Here is a 17,958-nt window from a genome sequence, read left to right on the forward strand (position 1 = left end):
TGTATTATTGTTACCATATTTTGCACATGTATTTGCATTTTTTTCACACATAGTTGTAATTATTTTAACAGCAAAATTGAGTAAGCTCTCACTTTAAAAACTACACAGAGCATCACTTTTCAGTCACTGAGGTCTTCATTTCATTTGAAAAATATTGAAAATGATGCTAAAATTTTTATCTAGAATGCATTATTTGAAACCAGATTTAAATTATAAGTGGTAATACTTTAAAAAACGCTATTCTCTAAGAAAAGTTATTCAAACATCTTACTACACACACATATATATTCATTGGGAATTTAGAATTCACCAATGCTTTTAAGTTTAAAGATTGATTTTAAATTTATTCTCAAACAATCTTTAAATTTATGAAGTCCTTTCAAAGGAATTATGGTGAAGAAAGCTAGATTTAAAAGGTATCTGTTTACTGAAATGTATCTTTCAAAGAAAACAGTAAGAGAAAAATTGCTTTCTCATTTTTATCAGCTTCTCATAGTTTTCTGCTCACAAACTAAAACCCAGAAATAAATCAAGCACAAGTGCCAAATGCTTTTTCTTATACACACAAAATGTTTTCGCCTCCCTTACCTTACAGTCACTTCAACCTCTTTGTACTTTTCCCCACTTCTCAGCCCTAACCACTGGAAGCTCAATATTATTGACTAACAGGCTGATTCATCTACAGAAAATGTATTGTCCTCTTGGACACATTCTCCGTGAACTCAGAAAGGAACGAGGGAAGAAAAGCAAAGAGCACAGCCTATTTTGAACGTTCTGCTTTGGAACAACGAAGATCATGTGATTTCCTTTCAGACCCTGGCTGTTTCCATGTGAAGCTCGGTTTCTGATTATATAAAAGACACGTGTGATATTCTACTTAGCCCTCCTAAGGCCAGAAATATCACACCTCCTGCGAGTAAAACTAAAAACGTAAGCAGAGAAAAGAGCCCTTGGAAACCAAAACCAAAGTTCTCTTAGCATCCATTCTGACTTTGTCCAGAAGTAAGTGCTTTAAAGGTACAAAAAGGCTACTCTTTCATTTAAAAAGTACATTTTTGTTCATGAGCCAACAATAAATAAGCATAGGAAATGTAATTTACCATCATTTTTTGTGTGTGTTAAGGTGGAACTGTTTCCTGGTTGTTCATCCCTAGTTCTTAGCACATAGAAGGCACTCAGTCAGGGTTTTCAAAATGAAAGACTAGCAGCAGACAGATGGAGATAGAAGGCCATGTTTCCAGCCAAGATTTTGGGTAAATAGTAAATATAAGAGGCTGAATCACAGGATTAAAACTGGTCCACAATTTCCTTTTACAGACATTTCCACAAATAATGTGCTTTTCGTTTTCTGTCAGGTAACAGAAGCCTCAGAGTGCTAATGCATCATAATAGAGCCAAAGCTCTATAAGCTTTGGTTTGGTTGCGCATGGGGAGGACAGAAGCGCACTCTCTCTCTCTTTCTCTCTCTCATCCCTTTCCTCCTTTTCTCCCTCCCTCCCTCCTATGTCTTGGAATGAGACAAAGTGCTGTCCCCAGTGGACTTTATTAGAATGCTGAATTAAATATAGTTCTTCCTTTTTCTATGCTTTTCTAATCATCTTTAAGAAAATGGAGTGGTAGGTACCTTCCCATTGCTAGACCCTGAGCACCCTGCTTTGGCTCTCCTCCCATTCTGCTATATATCAATCACATAACAAGTCAGCAGTTGAGGGTTTGTCTTTCCCAGTGACATGCATGCAATTTTAACAAAGACCCCTACTTAGAATCTTCAGGACCCAAAGTGTGAGATTCATGCTCTTCTCAAGCCAGCAGAGGAGCATTCCAATCACCCTTAAACCTAAACCAAATGGACAGTTGTCTCCTCTGCCTAACTGTAAAACCAACAGCAGATTAATAATACAAAAGATATTTTTTCTTGCCCTTAAGTCATTTGTTGAATCACAAAGAGGATCATAGCTCTGGATTTACTGATTGAAAGGGTTGCAACTCATTAAAATGTTATCAATGGTCATTTCCAAGAAGTACAATCAAAAGGTTACCTGTCAAAACTCTGCAGCACACCCCATCACAACCAGGACCTTCTATCCTTCTAGTTCACTTGCTCAAATTTCTCTAATATAAATGTCTTTCAACCAGACAGAAACCCCCAATCTATTAACCTCTTCACTTGATCACTACCAATCACCTCCCTCATGCTCTCTCTCATCCACCTGAGACTCATTCTGTGGTACATTTCTACAATCACTCCCAGTATCTTCAACTCCTTATAAGAAATACTACAGGAGGTTGCGTAAAATGGTGGTAGGGTTAGGAGAAGAATAGAGATGCACAGCAATAGCACTATTTTCCCAAGAAACAAAAATCTGGATTCAATCCAAAATGGTGTCCTGTGATAAATGGATAACCACCTTCCTTCTGCATCCAGTCCTTCACAGATCAAGGATGACTATTTCATAATTTATCCCTTTGCTGCACTGCCACAGATTTCTCCCATAAATGATAAAATCTGTATTTGTAGCATTTTCAGATCAGAGGCTATTAGTCTCAACTCTAAATTAGCCCACAAAGTGGTGAGAGGTGAATTTGATTCCATGAAGCTTGTCTGGGCCAGTGACAAGCTGGATCGCCTTTCATTCTCCACCCTGCTCTGGGGGCTCTCAGGGCATCTAAGAGAGTTTTACCATAACTGAGGATGAGGTTCAGCATCCTCCCAAGCCCTCTTGGCTTCTTGCATCCTTGAAAAGGTCAAGTCCTTTCAAATGGCCTCTACCTCCGACTGACTGTTCTTAAGATTGACACTTCACAGTTAGAACATCTTGTGAAGTGCATACAAAAATACTGTTCACTCATTGTCTGTCTGGATTAGGTTTCCTGGTAAACAGACTATGAGACAGATTTTATGCAGAAGCTTTATTGGGGCTCAACATGTACAAAAAGTAATGGAAGCAGGATTGGGCAGAGGGAGAAGTTGAACCGTGAAGCAGTCACAACAAAGGCATCAATCTTACAGGGGGCTCTGGAGACGAGAAGGCACAATTCAGAGTTGTCATGAATTACGGAAAGGGGGCCTGGTCTTTTTACCCCCCACATTGATTATGGGGTGCCACTAGTGAGTCAGCTCCCTTCAGTCAAGGACAATTTCCAGAGAAGGACTCAGCTGTGAACCAACAGCAGCCAACACTCTCAGCAGGTGGGAGAATGACTGCTTCAGTCATCAAGGGCCACTGGGCAGTGTTTCAGTTTGCTAAAGCTGCCAGAATGCAATATACCAGAAATGGCTATTTCAATGTGGATTTATTAGGTTGCAAATTTACAGTTCTAAGGCCATGCAAATGTCCAACTTAAGGCATCAAGAGGTAGATACCTTCTCTGAGGAAAGGCCGATGGCATCCGTGGTTCCTCTGTCACATAGGAAGGCACATGGTGACGTCTGCTGGTCCTTCTTCCCCTGGGTTCTGGTTTCAAAATGGCTTTCTCCAAAATGTCTCTGGGTATTTCTTTTTTTCTCTTAGCTTCTCTCTGCTCTCTCCGAAGTGTCTTTGCCTTTCATCCTCTCATAGAGGATTCCGGCGAATGGGCTAGGTCACATCTCCATGGAAATAACCTAATCAAAAGGTCCCACCCACAATAGGTCTGCCCCCACAAGACTGGATTAAAAGAACATAGGCTTTTCTGGGGTACATAACAGATTCAAACCAGCACAGGCAGTCTACCACAATATCCACTATACTGCCTTTTTAGGGCAAACAGTAAAAAGACAGAAACTGAAATTTTAATGCCCTATGTATTTTAGATCATAGATTTGAGTTTTACCACTTAAAGCTACATTTTAAGGAAGAACATTTGAATTGGCTGATTCTCTTGCCAACAAATACAATCACCAAACTTTCCTTAAATTCTTTTGAGGCCCTGAGATGAAGCTGCCATCCTCTCCTCTGTCTCATCTAAACCAGATGAACATGTTTTCCTCAGCGCCCATCAGCCCTCAAAGAACTCCCCTGTGCATATCTGCTTCCCTCTGGTGTACTCCTCAAAGATGAACATGTATTGCCCATCGTTATATTCTCCCACCTAGCCCAATGCTCGATAAATGGGGCACCCAATAAGGGTTTATTGGACAAATGAACGAATGAATAAATGAATGAATGAATAAACTTGACTTATTTTTCTCCCATGCAAAAAAAAAACAATATAGGAAAACACATTTGACGAGACAAAGATAACTCATTTTAGTGCATGACTTTTTGTGTGCTTACCATCAGTGCTTAACAGTGGCTATTTGATTTCAGCTAACTGGCATAGCATTAAAGGACTATTCTGAAACAGTCAAGTGTATCTTGCAGGTCTCCTAAATAAACTAAACACCATCATAGGATTTGAATGCAAACTAGAGAGGAAATTAAAATGTAAGACATGAAACAGCTGTTTGATCAGCTGTTACAATAGTATGTGGACAAAGACTATACTCATGTCTTATCTAGATGTATAAAAAATAAATAATCACAGAAGATGGTTGGTTATGGGGTGATTTATCTTTTCTGTGCTGAAAAAACAACAGAATTATCTAATTAATGATGCCAAACTTCTAGAAGCACAAAATAAACAGTGTTCAATAAATTAAAAGTACTGTAATAAATATTTGTCCTGAGTTAATAATGGTAAGCATAAAATACAAACTGCAAAAACTGGTTTGCTTGCATGTCATAGCAAAATTTGCTTGCCACTATTAAATTTTACAAAACTAAACATACTTGTAATTTCAAGGACCTGGAACTTCATTAAATTACAACTACAAACTGGCAAAGATCATGATTTTCTCTCTACTGTGCCAGAAGTGGGGGAAATGTTGGTTTCCTACTGAAGTGGCTAAGAAGTCCAATATGAAAATTCTACAATAAAGTAAATTGGTGAAGCTTTCTTGAGGTTACAATTTTGCAATAATTATCAAATGCCTTGAAAGGACTCTCAATATTATTTCTAGGAATTTCTTAAAGAAATAATCAGAATTTTGCACAATGATTTAGGTATAAGGATATTCATAATAGCTTTGTTTATAATATCAGAAATTTGGAAATAACATAAATGTTTGGCAATAGGGGATTGGTTGAATATGTTACAATACAATCATATGATGTAATATTATAAAGTTATCAATGTCATATGGAAGAAGAGCATTCAAGACATGGTTAAACATCCATATATTATTTATTTATTATTATTTATTTTAAAAGGGCTACCAATAGTATGGTAAATCCAGTATCTGGTTTGTGAAAAGGAAATATAGGTAGCACACCAACAGTGGTTAGTTTTATGTGGGCTGCAATTATGGATGATTTTTTTTTCTGTAGTTTACAGATTTTTACAATATATGTGTATATTTTTGTAATTTGCGTTATTAAAAAATATATATTTCCTCCTCTCCAAAATAAAAAAAAAATTCCCCCAAACTAGGAAATCACAAAGAAAAAATGTGATTGCATCTTTCATTTGTATCACTGGCTGTTCTTCTTAAAAGGTTTTCAGGGAATTTTGGTTATTAATTCTCTACTTTACCCTAAGTTATCTAAGAAAAATGCTCTACTGGATAACAAAAGTATGTCTCTTCCACAGAACTTTTTAATTTAATGTAGAAACCTGGAAAATAACCTGAAAAGTGACATATAATTAAAGATACATAACTATAAAGATACAATTTAAGACAAACACAACTGGGGTCATAAGAATAAAAAGTAGCTCCAACTCCAAAATATGAGGCCAGGATTCCAAATTCAATACAAAAGGATCATTAGAAATGTTGGAGAGGTTCACTAAAAGAGAGGATTATTTAGACTAAAGGAGAGCAAATAAAACTGAGGACATAGTAGGTTGTGCAACAACCTTCAACGTTGGGCAATTCTGATAAATGTTGCTTACGATAAGGCCAGAGTGAAAAATGGTTTAGGTAAGAGATGACTAACATGGAACCAAAAGCTGACATTAAAGATGTCACAAGGGGAGACTATGGAAACATCAGTAACATCTCAAATTTCAGACCTACCTAAAGATATTTTCTGACTGTGCCCCATCTCTCACAAGACAAAAGGTTTCAAAGACACTTTTTATAGAGCAGATAGAATGAACTATTTGCTTTGTATTTGAGACTATCCAAAATGTGTGTTTATCATATAGTACATTGGGCCATAGCCCTTGCGAAGAAAATCTTTTTCATTTAATAAAAAACAGAAAATATTTTAAATGCAGTCAAGTCCTTCAATTTCAATTTCCCTTCAGAGGGAAAACATTAAAATTTTTTTGGATACTCCTTCTCTGGGTAGGCTCTCAACCGAATAGTGAGGAAAACAAAGTGTACTTTTGAAGACCTTCATTCCATTCTTATCCCCACTCCTTTTCCAACCTTTCTTAAGCATTCAGGATAAACTGATGCATTATAATCAGCTGATCTCCTCTCAACTTGTTTCCAAGTTTCTACCAAATTCTAGGCTTCCCTGAATCCTGGGTTGCCCTCCTTCACCTACCAGGCACACAACTGCCCACCTTATCTTTATAGCATAAATTTCAGTGGCTCCCTATTTCCAAACATGTAGAAATCTAATTCCTCACTTTACTTTTTAAATGCCTCATTGATTCTACTCTGCTTCTATTAACTTTCTCCCCTTCCATTTAATCTTGTCATGCTAGACTTTCTACCTTCCTATAAATATAACCTGCTAATTTGAGCCTCTGGACCTAGTATTTATATTATTCCTACCATCTTTAAAGCCTCTCTCTTCTTAACCCACCCAAACCGTGACTTCTTCAGGACCTGTTCAAATTCCACTCCCTTAATGAGACCTTCTCCAAGTTCTCAGGTGTTCAGTGATTTCTTCTATCTAACTTAGCCCTTGAATCCCACAGTTCAGCATTCACTTATACATTGTGTTTAATTGTTTCTTATTGCTTGTGGTCTTGCATCTCCAGCTGCTTTTTAAGTTTCTGGAGAGTGAGAACTGAGTTATAAGCGCATGCAGGCTTTGGAAACACTGCTTACTATGACTTGTGCCTTTTTTTACTGAGTTAACTAAGGGGCTGAGGATGGATCCATTTTAAGAACACAAGGGAGGAAGTGGAAATAGCACATTGGAAGTCCTAGTGATTCTTACCTTCTACACAGCATCATTTGGTCAGGTTCTTTTTCCAACTGCACTTGCTCCTAAAGCTGAGCATTCACCCCCAGGCCAATAATTTCATTCAAAAGAATTTGCTATGGGGCCTAGAGCCAGCCTTCAGGCCTCTCTCAGCCTGCCTTTCCTCAGACATAAAACCAGCTCTTCTTCACCAGTAGATAAAACTCTAAGGATATTTCTATTTTCAGCCATACATGATTCTATTACATTACAACAAAATTTTCTTAGTTGGGAAGAAGTTCATGTTATTTTGATTCCACTCTCAGAGTAAATAACAACTTTTACTACAGAGATATTACTAAAAATGTAAGCCTAACAAATGTAGGGCACTTGAAAAATGGTAAAGCTGCACATTTAACCTGAGAAAATCTCCAAAGCATGCTGTTATGGGAGTAGGAACACTCATACTTCAAACACAGCACATCTGAACATGGCATCTCAATTTTGACTCATTCTTTGGACTTAGAAGGGTATTAACTCTTGCAGGTTCCCAGGGTTCCCTTGGTTAAGTACTATCCATTGACTTGTAAAAATAACAAAGTTAACATTTATTGAGCATTCTGGGATTTAGTTCCAAGACCACCACCCTACTTTACAAGCAAGGAAGTAAGTAGCTTGCCCAAGCTATACATGTAGGGGCACAGATGGGATTTTAACATAAGCCCCAGGGCTCACCCTGGCATTTAACTTAGGTGTTATACCACCTCCTCCAGGAGGTGAAAGGTTAACTCCATTCTTTCAGTAGGTTTTTGGTTATAGGGCTTACTTTTTCTTGATTCAAAGCCTAAGCCCATGATCCTGATGGAGGGATTCCATTGGTTTAAATCAATTTCTTTGGAACTAGGGTGGGCTTGGGTACTTTTCTGAACACCAGACATAGGGAGATAAATCATATAAAGTCCCTGATTTTGAGCAGCCTATGGTCAGGTGAGCATTCACAGATGCTTAAACAGGTAATTTAAATAAAATATGGTAAGTGTAGTAACAGAGATAAGCACAGGGCAAGCTAAGACCATAAGCATACTGTCCATTGAATCCAAAGATGAGAATAAAATTAGTGGCGATTATTACACAGGGTTATGTGCAACTGCACACATTTCATTTGTCCCAGGTGCTGACTGACATCTGCCATTAACTGTGATCATGTCATCTGCAATAATTTAATATTCATTAATTTTAAATGTTATTTAAATTGTAGCAGTCCTAATTCAACATCCATTAATCAAATGCATAATGCATATATAGTTTGATTCTTGTCAGGAATAAAGAAATGTATAGATATATTAGAATTTAGTATAGCATACCAGTTGCCCCATTATTGATCTATTGTCAAAAGTGTAGGAATCATTTAAACAGTTGATTTCTTCAGTTATAAACTGTAGTATTTTAAAGTAAACTTTAATTACATATATGTCAGTTGCATAAGGTAAACACTTTACTGAAATCCTTTCAATGTGTGTGCCTTTGCAGTCATGTGAGTGTGAGCAAACGACACCAAAGCAGATTTTAAGTTATTGCTGCAGAGGAAATGGCTGCACTGATAATGGGCAAAGGTAATGAGGCTGGAACTAGCTTCCCTTATATTCATCAGGAATAGAAGAAATCAGCAGGAAAAGAAATGCTAAAAGGAGCGATAGTGAGGCAATCCAAACATTAACCAAAGATCTGTTGGGCACCAAATGGATTAGAAATCTTCAGATAAAAATGTGTTTTACTTTAAAGCTTTTGATATATTCATCTCTTAAATATATATTAAAATAATTACAGTGTAAGGTTTTTTAAAAAATGTAGCTGTTGGCTTGCTTATGTCATCTGCAATGGTAACTAGTATATAAGTCAAAAAAGTGGGGCTTGTAACAGCATCTCTGTTAGAGAATAAGATTCTGTGTGTGTGTGTGTGTGTCTATGTGTTTGTCTGTGACTGTAGGTATGTCTCTGTGTGTCTCTGTGTATCTATGTGTGTCTCTGTGTGTGATTGTGTGAGTATTTGTATGTGTGTTCATGCATGTACCTGCACAGCCACAAACCACTTCCTCAACCCAAAATTTGGCATGCTGGTACCCTGGCTTTTCAGACCCACTAGTGGTTAGTCACAATTTTGTCAGCCTGATTAACAATAATCACCAATGTCTATTGTTGGCTTGCCAGACACCAAGCCCCATTCCAAGCACTTTCCATGTTTTTTCTTTTTTAATCTTCTCAACCACCTTATGAAGTAGATACTATTATTAACCCCATTTTCCAGTTGAGCAAACTAGGGCATGGGAAAGTTAACTACTTTGCTCAAGGTGGCACAGCTAGTTAGTGGTAGAACTAGGGTAGGTTCCAAATTCTTGTTCTCTATGTTCTACCAGTTCCCCTGCATAATAGGGAGACTCGGCTTCTGCACCCAGCTAGAGGAGAAGGAAATTGATGCCACTGATAATGGCCAAGCCAGGTTTTAAATCTTCCCTGGTGACTTCTAAGGATATAAAAGAGCCTAGAAATTAAACCTGCCGGCATTGGTCCACCAATACACCCCAGATGCTAGAATGGAGCAAAGCCACAGGACTTGTTCATTTTGTAACCCTCAGAGCTGCTGTGAAAAGTCAAGCTTCTAATACCTTGTCCAGCACAAAGACAACACTCAATAATGCTCTTTTCATTATAATTAAGATAGGGGTCAGGTGGCTGGAATGAAGACTAGATCAGAGTCAGAATAACAGCTAGGCTTGGGAGATGCTAAAATACAGGTCTAGGGCTTCCAAAATTTTTCCTAATGAGGAACACAGTAGGTCCCAGAGCCTGCATCAAGCCTGAGATATGAAGGCCCCTCACTGGAGGAAATAAAGCGATGAGATGGGGCAGGGTAAGGCTGGAACCAGGCAAGTCCCTGCTTCACATCAGGAATAGTTAGTGGTTAGTGAAGAGGAAGAAGTGATCTGCAGAAATTCCTGTTTCTGCACCCTTAGACTGAGAATCCTTAAAAGGCAAGCAAGAGTCTTATTTTCTAAAAGGCAGAGTAAAGGCAACTAAAAGCTGAAAACAACAACCACCATGCGCTGTCCATCACATGCATTATTTCTAATCATCACAACAATCCTCCCAGGAAGACTTTAGGAGTCTCCTTTTAAAGATGAGGAAACTGAAGAACAGGGAGGTTATATAAGTCTTTTAAGGTACCTGGAGGAATTGGGATTCATAACCGTTCTGTCTGGCAATAAAGTGCATGGTGTTTTAACATTGCTGTACTGTCTCTCTGTAGCCTCTTCTTAGGTGAGGTATACAAATTTCCATGGACATCTATATTATTTTTTTTTCTGGAACATTCATGTTGGTTATAAGAGCCCTCAGAAGTTCTCCATCTTTCTTCATCAAAGGTGAGGAGGAGCGTTTGCCATTAACACAAGGGCAACATCTGCCCACCATATCCCTTAATTCATGATCCCTTGTGGGCTGTCTCTGATGTCCCTTGCCCAGGCCAGACCTGCCAGCCTGCAGCCAGGTTCCCTGTCCTGACCACCCATATCACCTGCCGGGTGTTGGTTACAATTTGGAAAGCTGGCTTTGTCCAACTCTTCAAGAGATTTCAACCTCCCTCAGACGGCTGAATCTCCTGCCCCAAGTCTGGCAAAACTCTCCTTTTCTGCTTTGAGTTTCCTTTTTTTAGCTGTTATTTGGGGGACTGAAAAAGATAGTTTCCATGGTTTCACCAACCCAAACAGTAAAACCAAGCCTCAGGCCTGAAGCAACGTGCTGCTTTCCGGCTCCATGTGGGAGATGCCCATTGCTCTGACCAGCCCCCAGAGATGCCCTGTTCCTGAGGTGAAAAAGACTTCAGTGGGTATGCATTTATATACCATAGGCATTTCCAAAAGCTATTTTACAAGTGCCTTGACATTTTTTCAAACATCAAAAAAGAGTTACATATTAACCAGCTATCCACCCAGTACATCTCTGTATATCTGAAAGGGAGTGATTAAAATTTGCTGACGGCTTTAAAAATTATCAGAGAATTATCAGAATCTCCCGAGTTTAATAATTAACAAAGTTTTAAAAGCAGAGGCAAATTCGGAGACTTGTAAAAATAAATCGGGTCACCTACTAATTCTAAAATTCTGATTTTACCACTTTTCCCATACTCAATGTGATTTGATAGGAAAAGCAAAAAGGTTGGCAGTTATTGCTACTTTGTTGGTGTAAAGTTCAAGTTCATTAATTCAACACGTTTGTTGAGCATTAACTGTGCCAGGCAGAGTTCTGGGGCTGGGGATTCTATGGAGGAGGAAAAGAGACACCTCCCCAGCCTCCAGAGGCTTACAGTCTAGTTGGGGAGAAAGTCATTGAGATACTAGTAAGTGAATAATTAAAAACTCATGCAAAGGAACAGAAGTATCTAATCTGATGTGGGGGGGATTAGGAAAGGCTGCTCTGGGAAGTGACATCAGAGCTAAGATATAAATGTTTTTCAGTTTCTTACTCTCCTCATCTCTCAAAAAATTATGGAGAATTATTGGAATATTTTCCATCTCCCTGAGTGGGGGGGGGGGTAGTCTAAGTGACCCCTCCACAGTCCTGACTTTGACCTTGTCTCTCTAAATTCTTGGGTTTGGTCATTTCATCTATTTCAGTGGTTTCCACTAAAACTTCTGTGTCACACATCTGTAACCACAACTTCTTCCCCACATTTCCAAATGCTAGATTTCTTTCCCTGGGTGTTTTTCCAGTATTTCCAACTCTAGATGTCCCATCTTTCTCCCAAATCTGCTCTTCTTTCTCTTCATGTCCCTATTTTTGCTAACACCATCATCCAATTCCCAGTCACCAGACATACATCATTCTGTGAATGAAAAATCATCAATGGCCACTCATTTACCACAGAGGGAGACAAACCTTTTTGGAATGATGTACAAGGCCCCCCACAATTCATCCCACCTGAACTTTCTAGCTTTGTCTCCCACCAGTGCCCCCCAACCCTCCACAATGAAGTTCTTTAGGTTTTCAAACATGTCCCATGGTCTTTCACGTATTTGTTATTTCACATAAGTTGCTCTTTGGCTTAAAGTACTTTCTCATCTAGTCTCCTGGTGAATTCATATTCTTCTAGTTCAAATTTCACCACCTCTGTGTAGTCTTCCCAGATTTCCTCAGGCAGAATTTGACATTCTTTCCTATCACCTTCCCTAAAACTTTGTACATGTGCTACAAGTGTAGCTATCATAGATAATTAGTATTAATTGCTCACATTAGCTTGTGAGAGCAATGACCCTGTATTAATTCATCATTTATTCCCTTTAAAATAAGATGTGGGCAGGCAGTAAATGTGCATTGAATGAATAATGAATTAATATATGGACGCCTCTTGTGGCATGTACCACTTTCTACTTTGTGTTGTCTTTGCTTGGGTATACCATCTCCATTTCTAGATTGACAAGTTTTCCAGGGCAAGAACAGTGTGATCCATTTTTGCATCCCCTATCACAGCCTAGTCTGTGCTATTGTTTGTATAAATGAGTAAAACTCTTGTGGGATCTTATGTCCTATTTCAGACTTTGCAAAGCTATTGCACACATATTATTTCACTTGCCCCTCACAATGGCCCTGTAAACTAGCTATGACTAATTGGTATTATTCCCATGTAGGAGATAAAGCAATTTAGTAAGGCTGAGCCTTGGAATCCTGCTTTCTTTGTTCTTAGAGCAATGCTTATTCCATATAATGTTCTTGAGAAAAGGCAGATCTATTCATCAGTCCCTTGTTTTTTATCAAGAGTTTGGGGGTGAATGTAGAGGCTCACTGCTGCTCTGTAAAAAGAGCAAAACCCTTATCTACCCTCCTGCATGGGTCTAACATGAATAATCTGGGTGATCTTGATGGTTTGGAATATGAATCACAGAAGACAAAATAAAGGGGGGGAAATAGAAGAATCTGAATCCACTAGGATAAGAAAAATACTTTGGGGGCCTGAAAAGAGAACCTCCAGCTTCCGTAAGATGGGGTGATATGCAAGGCAGCATAAAGAGGCACTTAGTAATATTTTCTAAGACACCTAAGTAGGCATGCTTTTAAGTCTCAGTTTCTCTGGGAGAGAAGATGTCAAAAATGCTGAAAGAAAATTGAATCTATACACCCTTGGCCAATCACAGCATATGCCACTTGTTTCAAAGCCCATACTTATCTATTCTGTGTCAGAAATATTTTTCTAATTGTATATATGGAGATCTGGCCAGCAGGGTTGCATTGGGTTGGCAGCTCCTACAGAAACACTACAGAGATACTCCTGGATCTCGGGGGTTGTGCTTATGCATCTGTGTACCTGAAACACTGGCACAGAACCCAACATGCGTGGACCCAAGAGGGCAGCCTGACAGAAGTGGATTCTCTCCACTGTAGCCCAAGATCTGACTCAAAGGCGAGGAAGGCTGGAGTGAAAAGAGCAGCAAAGGACCAGGGTCAGCAGCAGACATCCAAAGCCTTGGTTTCTTCACGTGGCATGGGAGAGTTAGAACACCTCTGTCCTGCCCTCCTCACAGGTAACAGGACCCACCCCTGTTCCTGAAGGCTAAAGAGGCTACTTGAGATCTGGTTAGGGAAATTCCTAGACAACACATCCACCGGTTTTGGAGGTGTCTTAATTACTAATTACCTAATTACTGCTCAAACACTAGGAGGTGCAAGGAGTTTGGCCAAAGTGTCCCCAGGGGGTTGTTAGGTTGTTCTGGAAGCGTTAACTTATTCCCACTAACCCTATCCCCTATGATCTGTCCAAGGATCCTCAAAGAGTGGATTTCCCAATAGTCCCACCCCTCATTCTGACTCCTGTCTTTGTGGGCCCCTCTGTGCACAGAGCCCCCCCATCCCTGCCAAATATGAACTGGGCCAGAGAGTCGAGTTTCTCCACTGGGTGGCTAGAACACACTGCCCGTGGGTGGCAGAGTGGAAGAGGAAAAAGAATTTGCCAAGGAGCTGCAGCCTTCCTGTAATGAGTAGAGCCGAAAATGAGGGAAAAGAAGGTCTTTGGCAATCGACTGGTCAGGGTCCAATCCTCCCTTCTGTTTCCGGAGCTGTTCAAGGTCGTTTTCCCTGTGCTAGAGTAAACCTACCATGTGGTACATGCCTGCTCCAGGCAAGAGTGCGGAATTTAAGAGGTCATGTTAGAGCAAAGGCCTGACCTTTGCGCCAACCCCCGCCCCCCTCCAGTAGGAATCTCCCGCCTCCCGGCCCCCTTTCCCTCTCTGCGAAGATTCCAGTAAGCGCAGGCTTGGTAGCCTTCCCAGGGAGAAGTGCGAAGTCTGGCTCCAGACTGCAACAGATTCCCAGCCTTGACTTCTGTCTAGGGGTGCACCAAATCCTTCCCCCGAGGAAGGCTTTAGTGCCCGGTGCTCTGGACCTGTTAGACCCCCGCCAGTGAACAGAGAATATAGAGGCTCCCATGAGCACCCTTCGCTCCCGGCCGCCCCGCGCCCTCCCCGGGGCAGCCACCTGTCTGAGCGCAGGAGGGGGAAGGAGGGGGCGCAGCCATGCGCCACGACTGACCTGAGATGCCGCCCCCCACCACGACAACGTCGCATTTGCTGCTCATGCCGCTTGCCCAGCTCCAGGCCGCCCGGGTTCCCGCTGCTCAGGTCTCAGTCTCGGCCCCCCGCCCGCCACGCGCTGCCCCCGCACACTAGCGCCTCAGCTGAGCCGCTTTATGGCTCGCCCGGGAAGCCAGGGACGCCAGGACGCGGAGCCCCGCCCGCCGACACGCAGGCAGGGTGGAGAACTGGGCCACCTCCCCCAGTCCGCCCCCCTCCGGCAGCCCGCTGCGCAGACCCGGGGAGGGCGGGCACCGGGGCAAAGAGGTCACCTGGGGCCTCAAAGCTTGGCCTTCTGTATGGTATTTTGCTATCAGCCTCCCCCGTGCGCTTTTAAGCTTGGTGGCTGCGAAGGTGGCAGAATGGGGTGTCTTCCTCCTGCACCCCATTTATTCCCCAGTATGGAGCATTAATGATAAGAGTTTTCTAGGTATCAGGTATTGGGCTAAGTGCTTTGCCTGCATTATTCCATTTAAACCTTGCAACAACCCACTTTACAGATGAGGAAAACAAGATTAAGTAATTAGTTAATAGAGTAGATAAGATAAAAAGCCAAAGGAAAGGGGTGGGGGGAGGCCAGTAGGATTCCTACCAAGGAGACCCAACACACAGTATTGCCATTATCTTGACTCCCAGCCCACCTCACCCTCTTTCCAAACACCCACTTCCTTCTTCACACTCTGCAGTTAACAATTAACTCAGGAAGATGGGCTCCTCCTTAGCGTTGCAAATGCAGCACCTAAAGAGAAATATTCTCACACTGACACACTGGGCACTTTGAGGCAGGAACCCAGGACAACTGGTGGCAGCCTGGCAAGTCCTTGGATGGGCAAGGCCAAGTTCTGAGCCCCCATCATGTAGCCCTCGGATATGGGGCTGGGAACCCTGGCTTTTCCAAATATAGGGGCGATTCAACAAGATTGTGTATATTGTGGCTCCGGGTAAAACAGAGGTGGATTTCTTCAGAGCACTAGGAAAGCAACATCTGGGAACTAAAAGTGGGAAGAAGAAATGTAGAGTGGCTTTTCAAGAAATTGCATGAAGTGCTTTTGTTCAGACTAGGAGAACTATGGGCCTGGGAGGAGCAGGTTTCAGGTCAGGTGATTTGATGAGAGCCTGAAGCAGACCTCCAGTTCACCCTGCCCCATTCTTTATGTCCACCTGCTACCAAGACATCTTGATCTTCTGATATCCTCAGACTAGAAGAAGGTTCAGGCATTTCTGAGATTGAGAAGTCACTGTGTCAGAGAAAGTCTTGGTCCACTTGTGACTTGAATTCTAGAAACTTCCTTCTCTCCTACTTTGAGACAAAACAGACAGACCCTGCACCTCAGCTGCACTCAGGGCCCTGAACCCTGAGCCCTACCACATTCCCCCCACTGAAGGAAATGAAGCTCTCTCACCCTGCAGACAACCTGTGCTGATCTCCTCTTTCCTATGCCCTACCCAATCTACCTCCATCCACAGCCCTGGAAGCTGTGGGCACCTTTGCTATGGACACTCTGTCCCATCACCTAGCCTGCAAGTGAATCATGGGTGGGATGGGGTGAGGTGGAGAGGATCCTTGTGTGTCTGCTTGGGATCTCTTTTGCTTTGTTGCAGCAGTGCAAAGTTAGCCTGGGCATCAAAGACTTTGAGTGCAGTTCAGGGTAGATATCCCTTCCCTACGTCTAACTGCCAATGAGGCCAGGTGATAAACCATGGTTACATGGTGTCTGTGGAGAAAACTCACTGGCAAACAGATTTTTCCCCCAGACAAAGATAATCAGTTCCCCTGTGCTCTATGAGGTAAAGAAAGAATAAGCGAGAACTCAGGCCTTGGTTGTAAGTTGAAATAGGAGTATTTAGAGGGTCTATGAGGCCACCTCTGTCCCGAAATACAGGCAGTCTTTCAGGCCTATTCAGGGCCCTCAGTCTCTTAGGTGTGGTAAATCCTGAGGTCTATCTCTTCCCTCTGCATCCTGTGGCCAGATGGAGTCTCTAAAAGCAGTGCTTCCCAAACTTCAACCTGCATACAAATCCGTAGCACTGGGGTGGGGGTCTTAGAGGATGCATTTCTAACAAGATCCAGGTGATGCCAGTGCTACTGGTCCATGGACCACATTCTTTGAACACTTTCTCCTCTATTCCAGGCCTCTGCCTCCCCATCAGTTCCAGAATCTGCTCCATGCTCTAGAACCCCTTACCTGTTTCAACCTAGTCCCAATAAGAAAGTGTTTGTTCATTATACAAGCACTTATTGAAAATCTGCCAGAAGGCAGACACTATGCTGAGTCCTGGGGTAGAGATGAACCAGGTGGAGGCCACCCCTGACCTCGTGAGTCTCACACTCCATCAGGGAAGACATCTGGGAAGAGTGATAACAGTGGTAATTCTGAATGTTGCTCTGAAACAGAGCAGGGCCAGATAACCTAGCAAAAGCAAACAAGGACTTGGGTCAGTTAGAAGGGGAGACACCTAAAGAGATGTCAACCCACTCCAATATAGGTGTCAGGGTCACCAGCAAAAGCATGACTCACACAGGCTCTGATGGAAAGATGTTTTACTCACGAAGAGAATAATAGAAAGAGCAAGGTCAGCTTCACTAGTGGTCATCAGTTCCCCCATACCCAGTGGGTCTCAATCTGTGGCTGATGTAGGGAGATTCTATGCACAGCACTCCTCTCTTGTGTTTGTATGCCATAGTGGAAGAACCCCACTCCCTCACTACCAGGGACAAATATACCATCAGCATGTGAGCTGGGTGTCATAAAACCTGTCCACTGGAGTCTGTCTCCGGTGAGTATTTACATATGCCTGGGACAATAGGGGAAGCAATGTCCCAGCAGTCCCCTTATCTATTAGGGGATTGTGTTTTATCCTGCCAGGCTGACACACCTGGTCCTGAGTACAGGATGTATTTGTGGTTCTCAGGGAAAGGTAACAGGGCACACAGGGACTGCATGTCCAGGGCACAGTACACTGCTTTGATAGATGTCACATGTGTGCACCATTCTTCTAAAATCTTTAGGCTACATTTGAGGAGAGCAACTAGTAGGATCACCACCAGCAGGATGCTGAGGCCTGCTTGGAGGAGGGATTGCAATCAGATACCCCACCCATTGCCTGGTCCAAACCAGCTGGATAGATCAAAAGGCAATCCTTTTGTATTTCTCTCATCTTGTGAAGGAGTTGAACTGCATTTTTATGTCCTCTGTGTTACTCACGTCATGTCCAGATTCATTTATGTAAAAGCAACA

The 17,958-nt window shown here is 41.9% G+C and overlaps 1 protein-coding gene across 1 annotated transcript in view; it reads right to left on the reverse strand.

Annotated features, from left to right (window-relative positions):
- The window catches only part of MAOB (monoamine oxidase B), a 116,479-nt gene extending 101,651 nt beyond the window's left edge, over positions 1-14,828 (reverse strand). The window contains exon 1 of the mRNA XM_037822090.1: positions 14,679-14,828. Within this exon, the coding sequence (XP_037678018.1) occupies positions 14,679-14,724 (46 nt within the window). The 5' untranslated portion in view covers positions 14,725-14,828. The remainder of the gene's footprint in view (positions 1-14,678) is intronic.
- Between the last annotated feature and the right edge of the window lie 3,130 nt (positions 14,829-17,958).

This window comes from Choloepus didactylus, chromosome X (genome assembly GCF_015220235.1).
Source record: "Choloepus didactylus isolate mChoDid1 chromosome X, mChoDid1.pri, whole genome shotgun sequence".
In the NCBI taxonomy this organism is placed as follows: domain Eukaryota; kingdom Metazoa; phylum Chordata; class Mammalia; order Pilosa; family Megalonychidae; genus Choloepus; species Choloepus didactylus.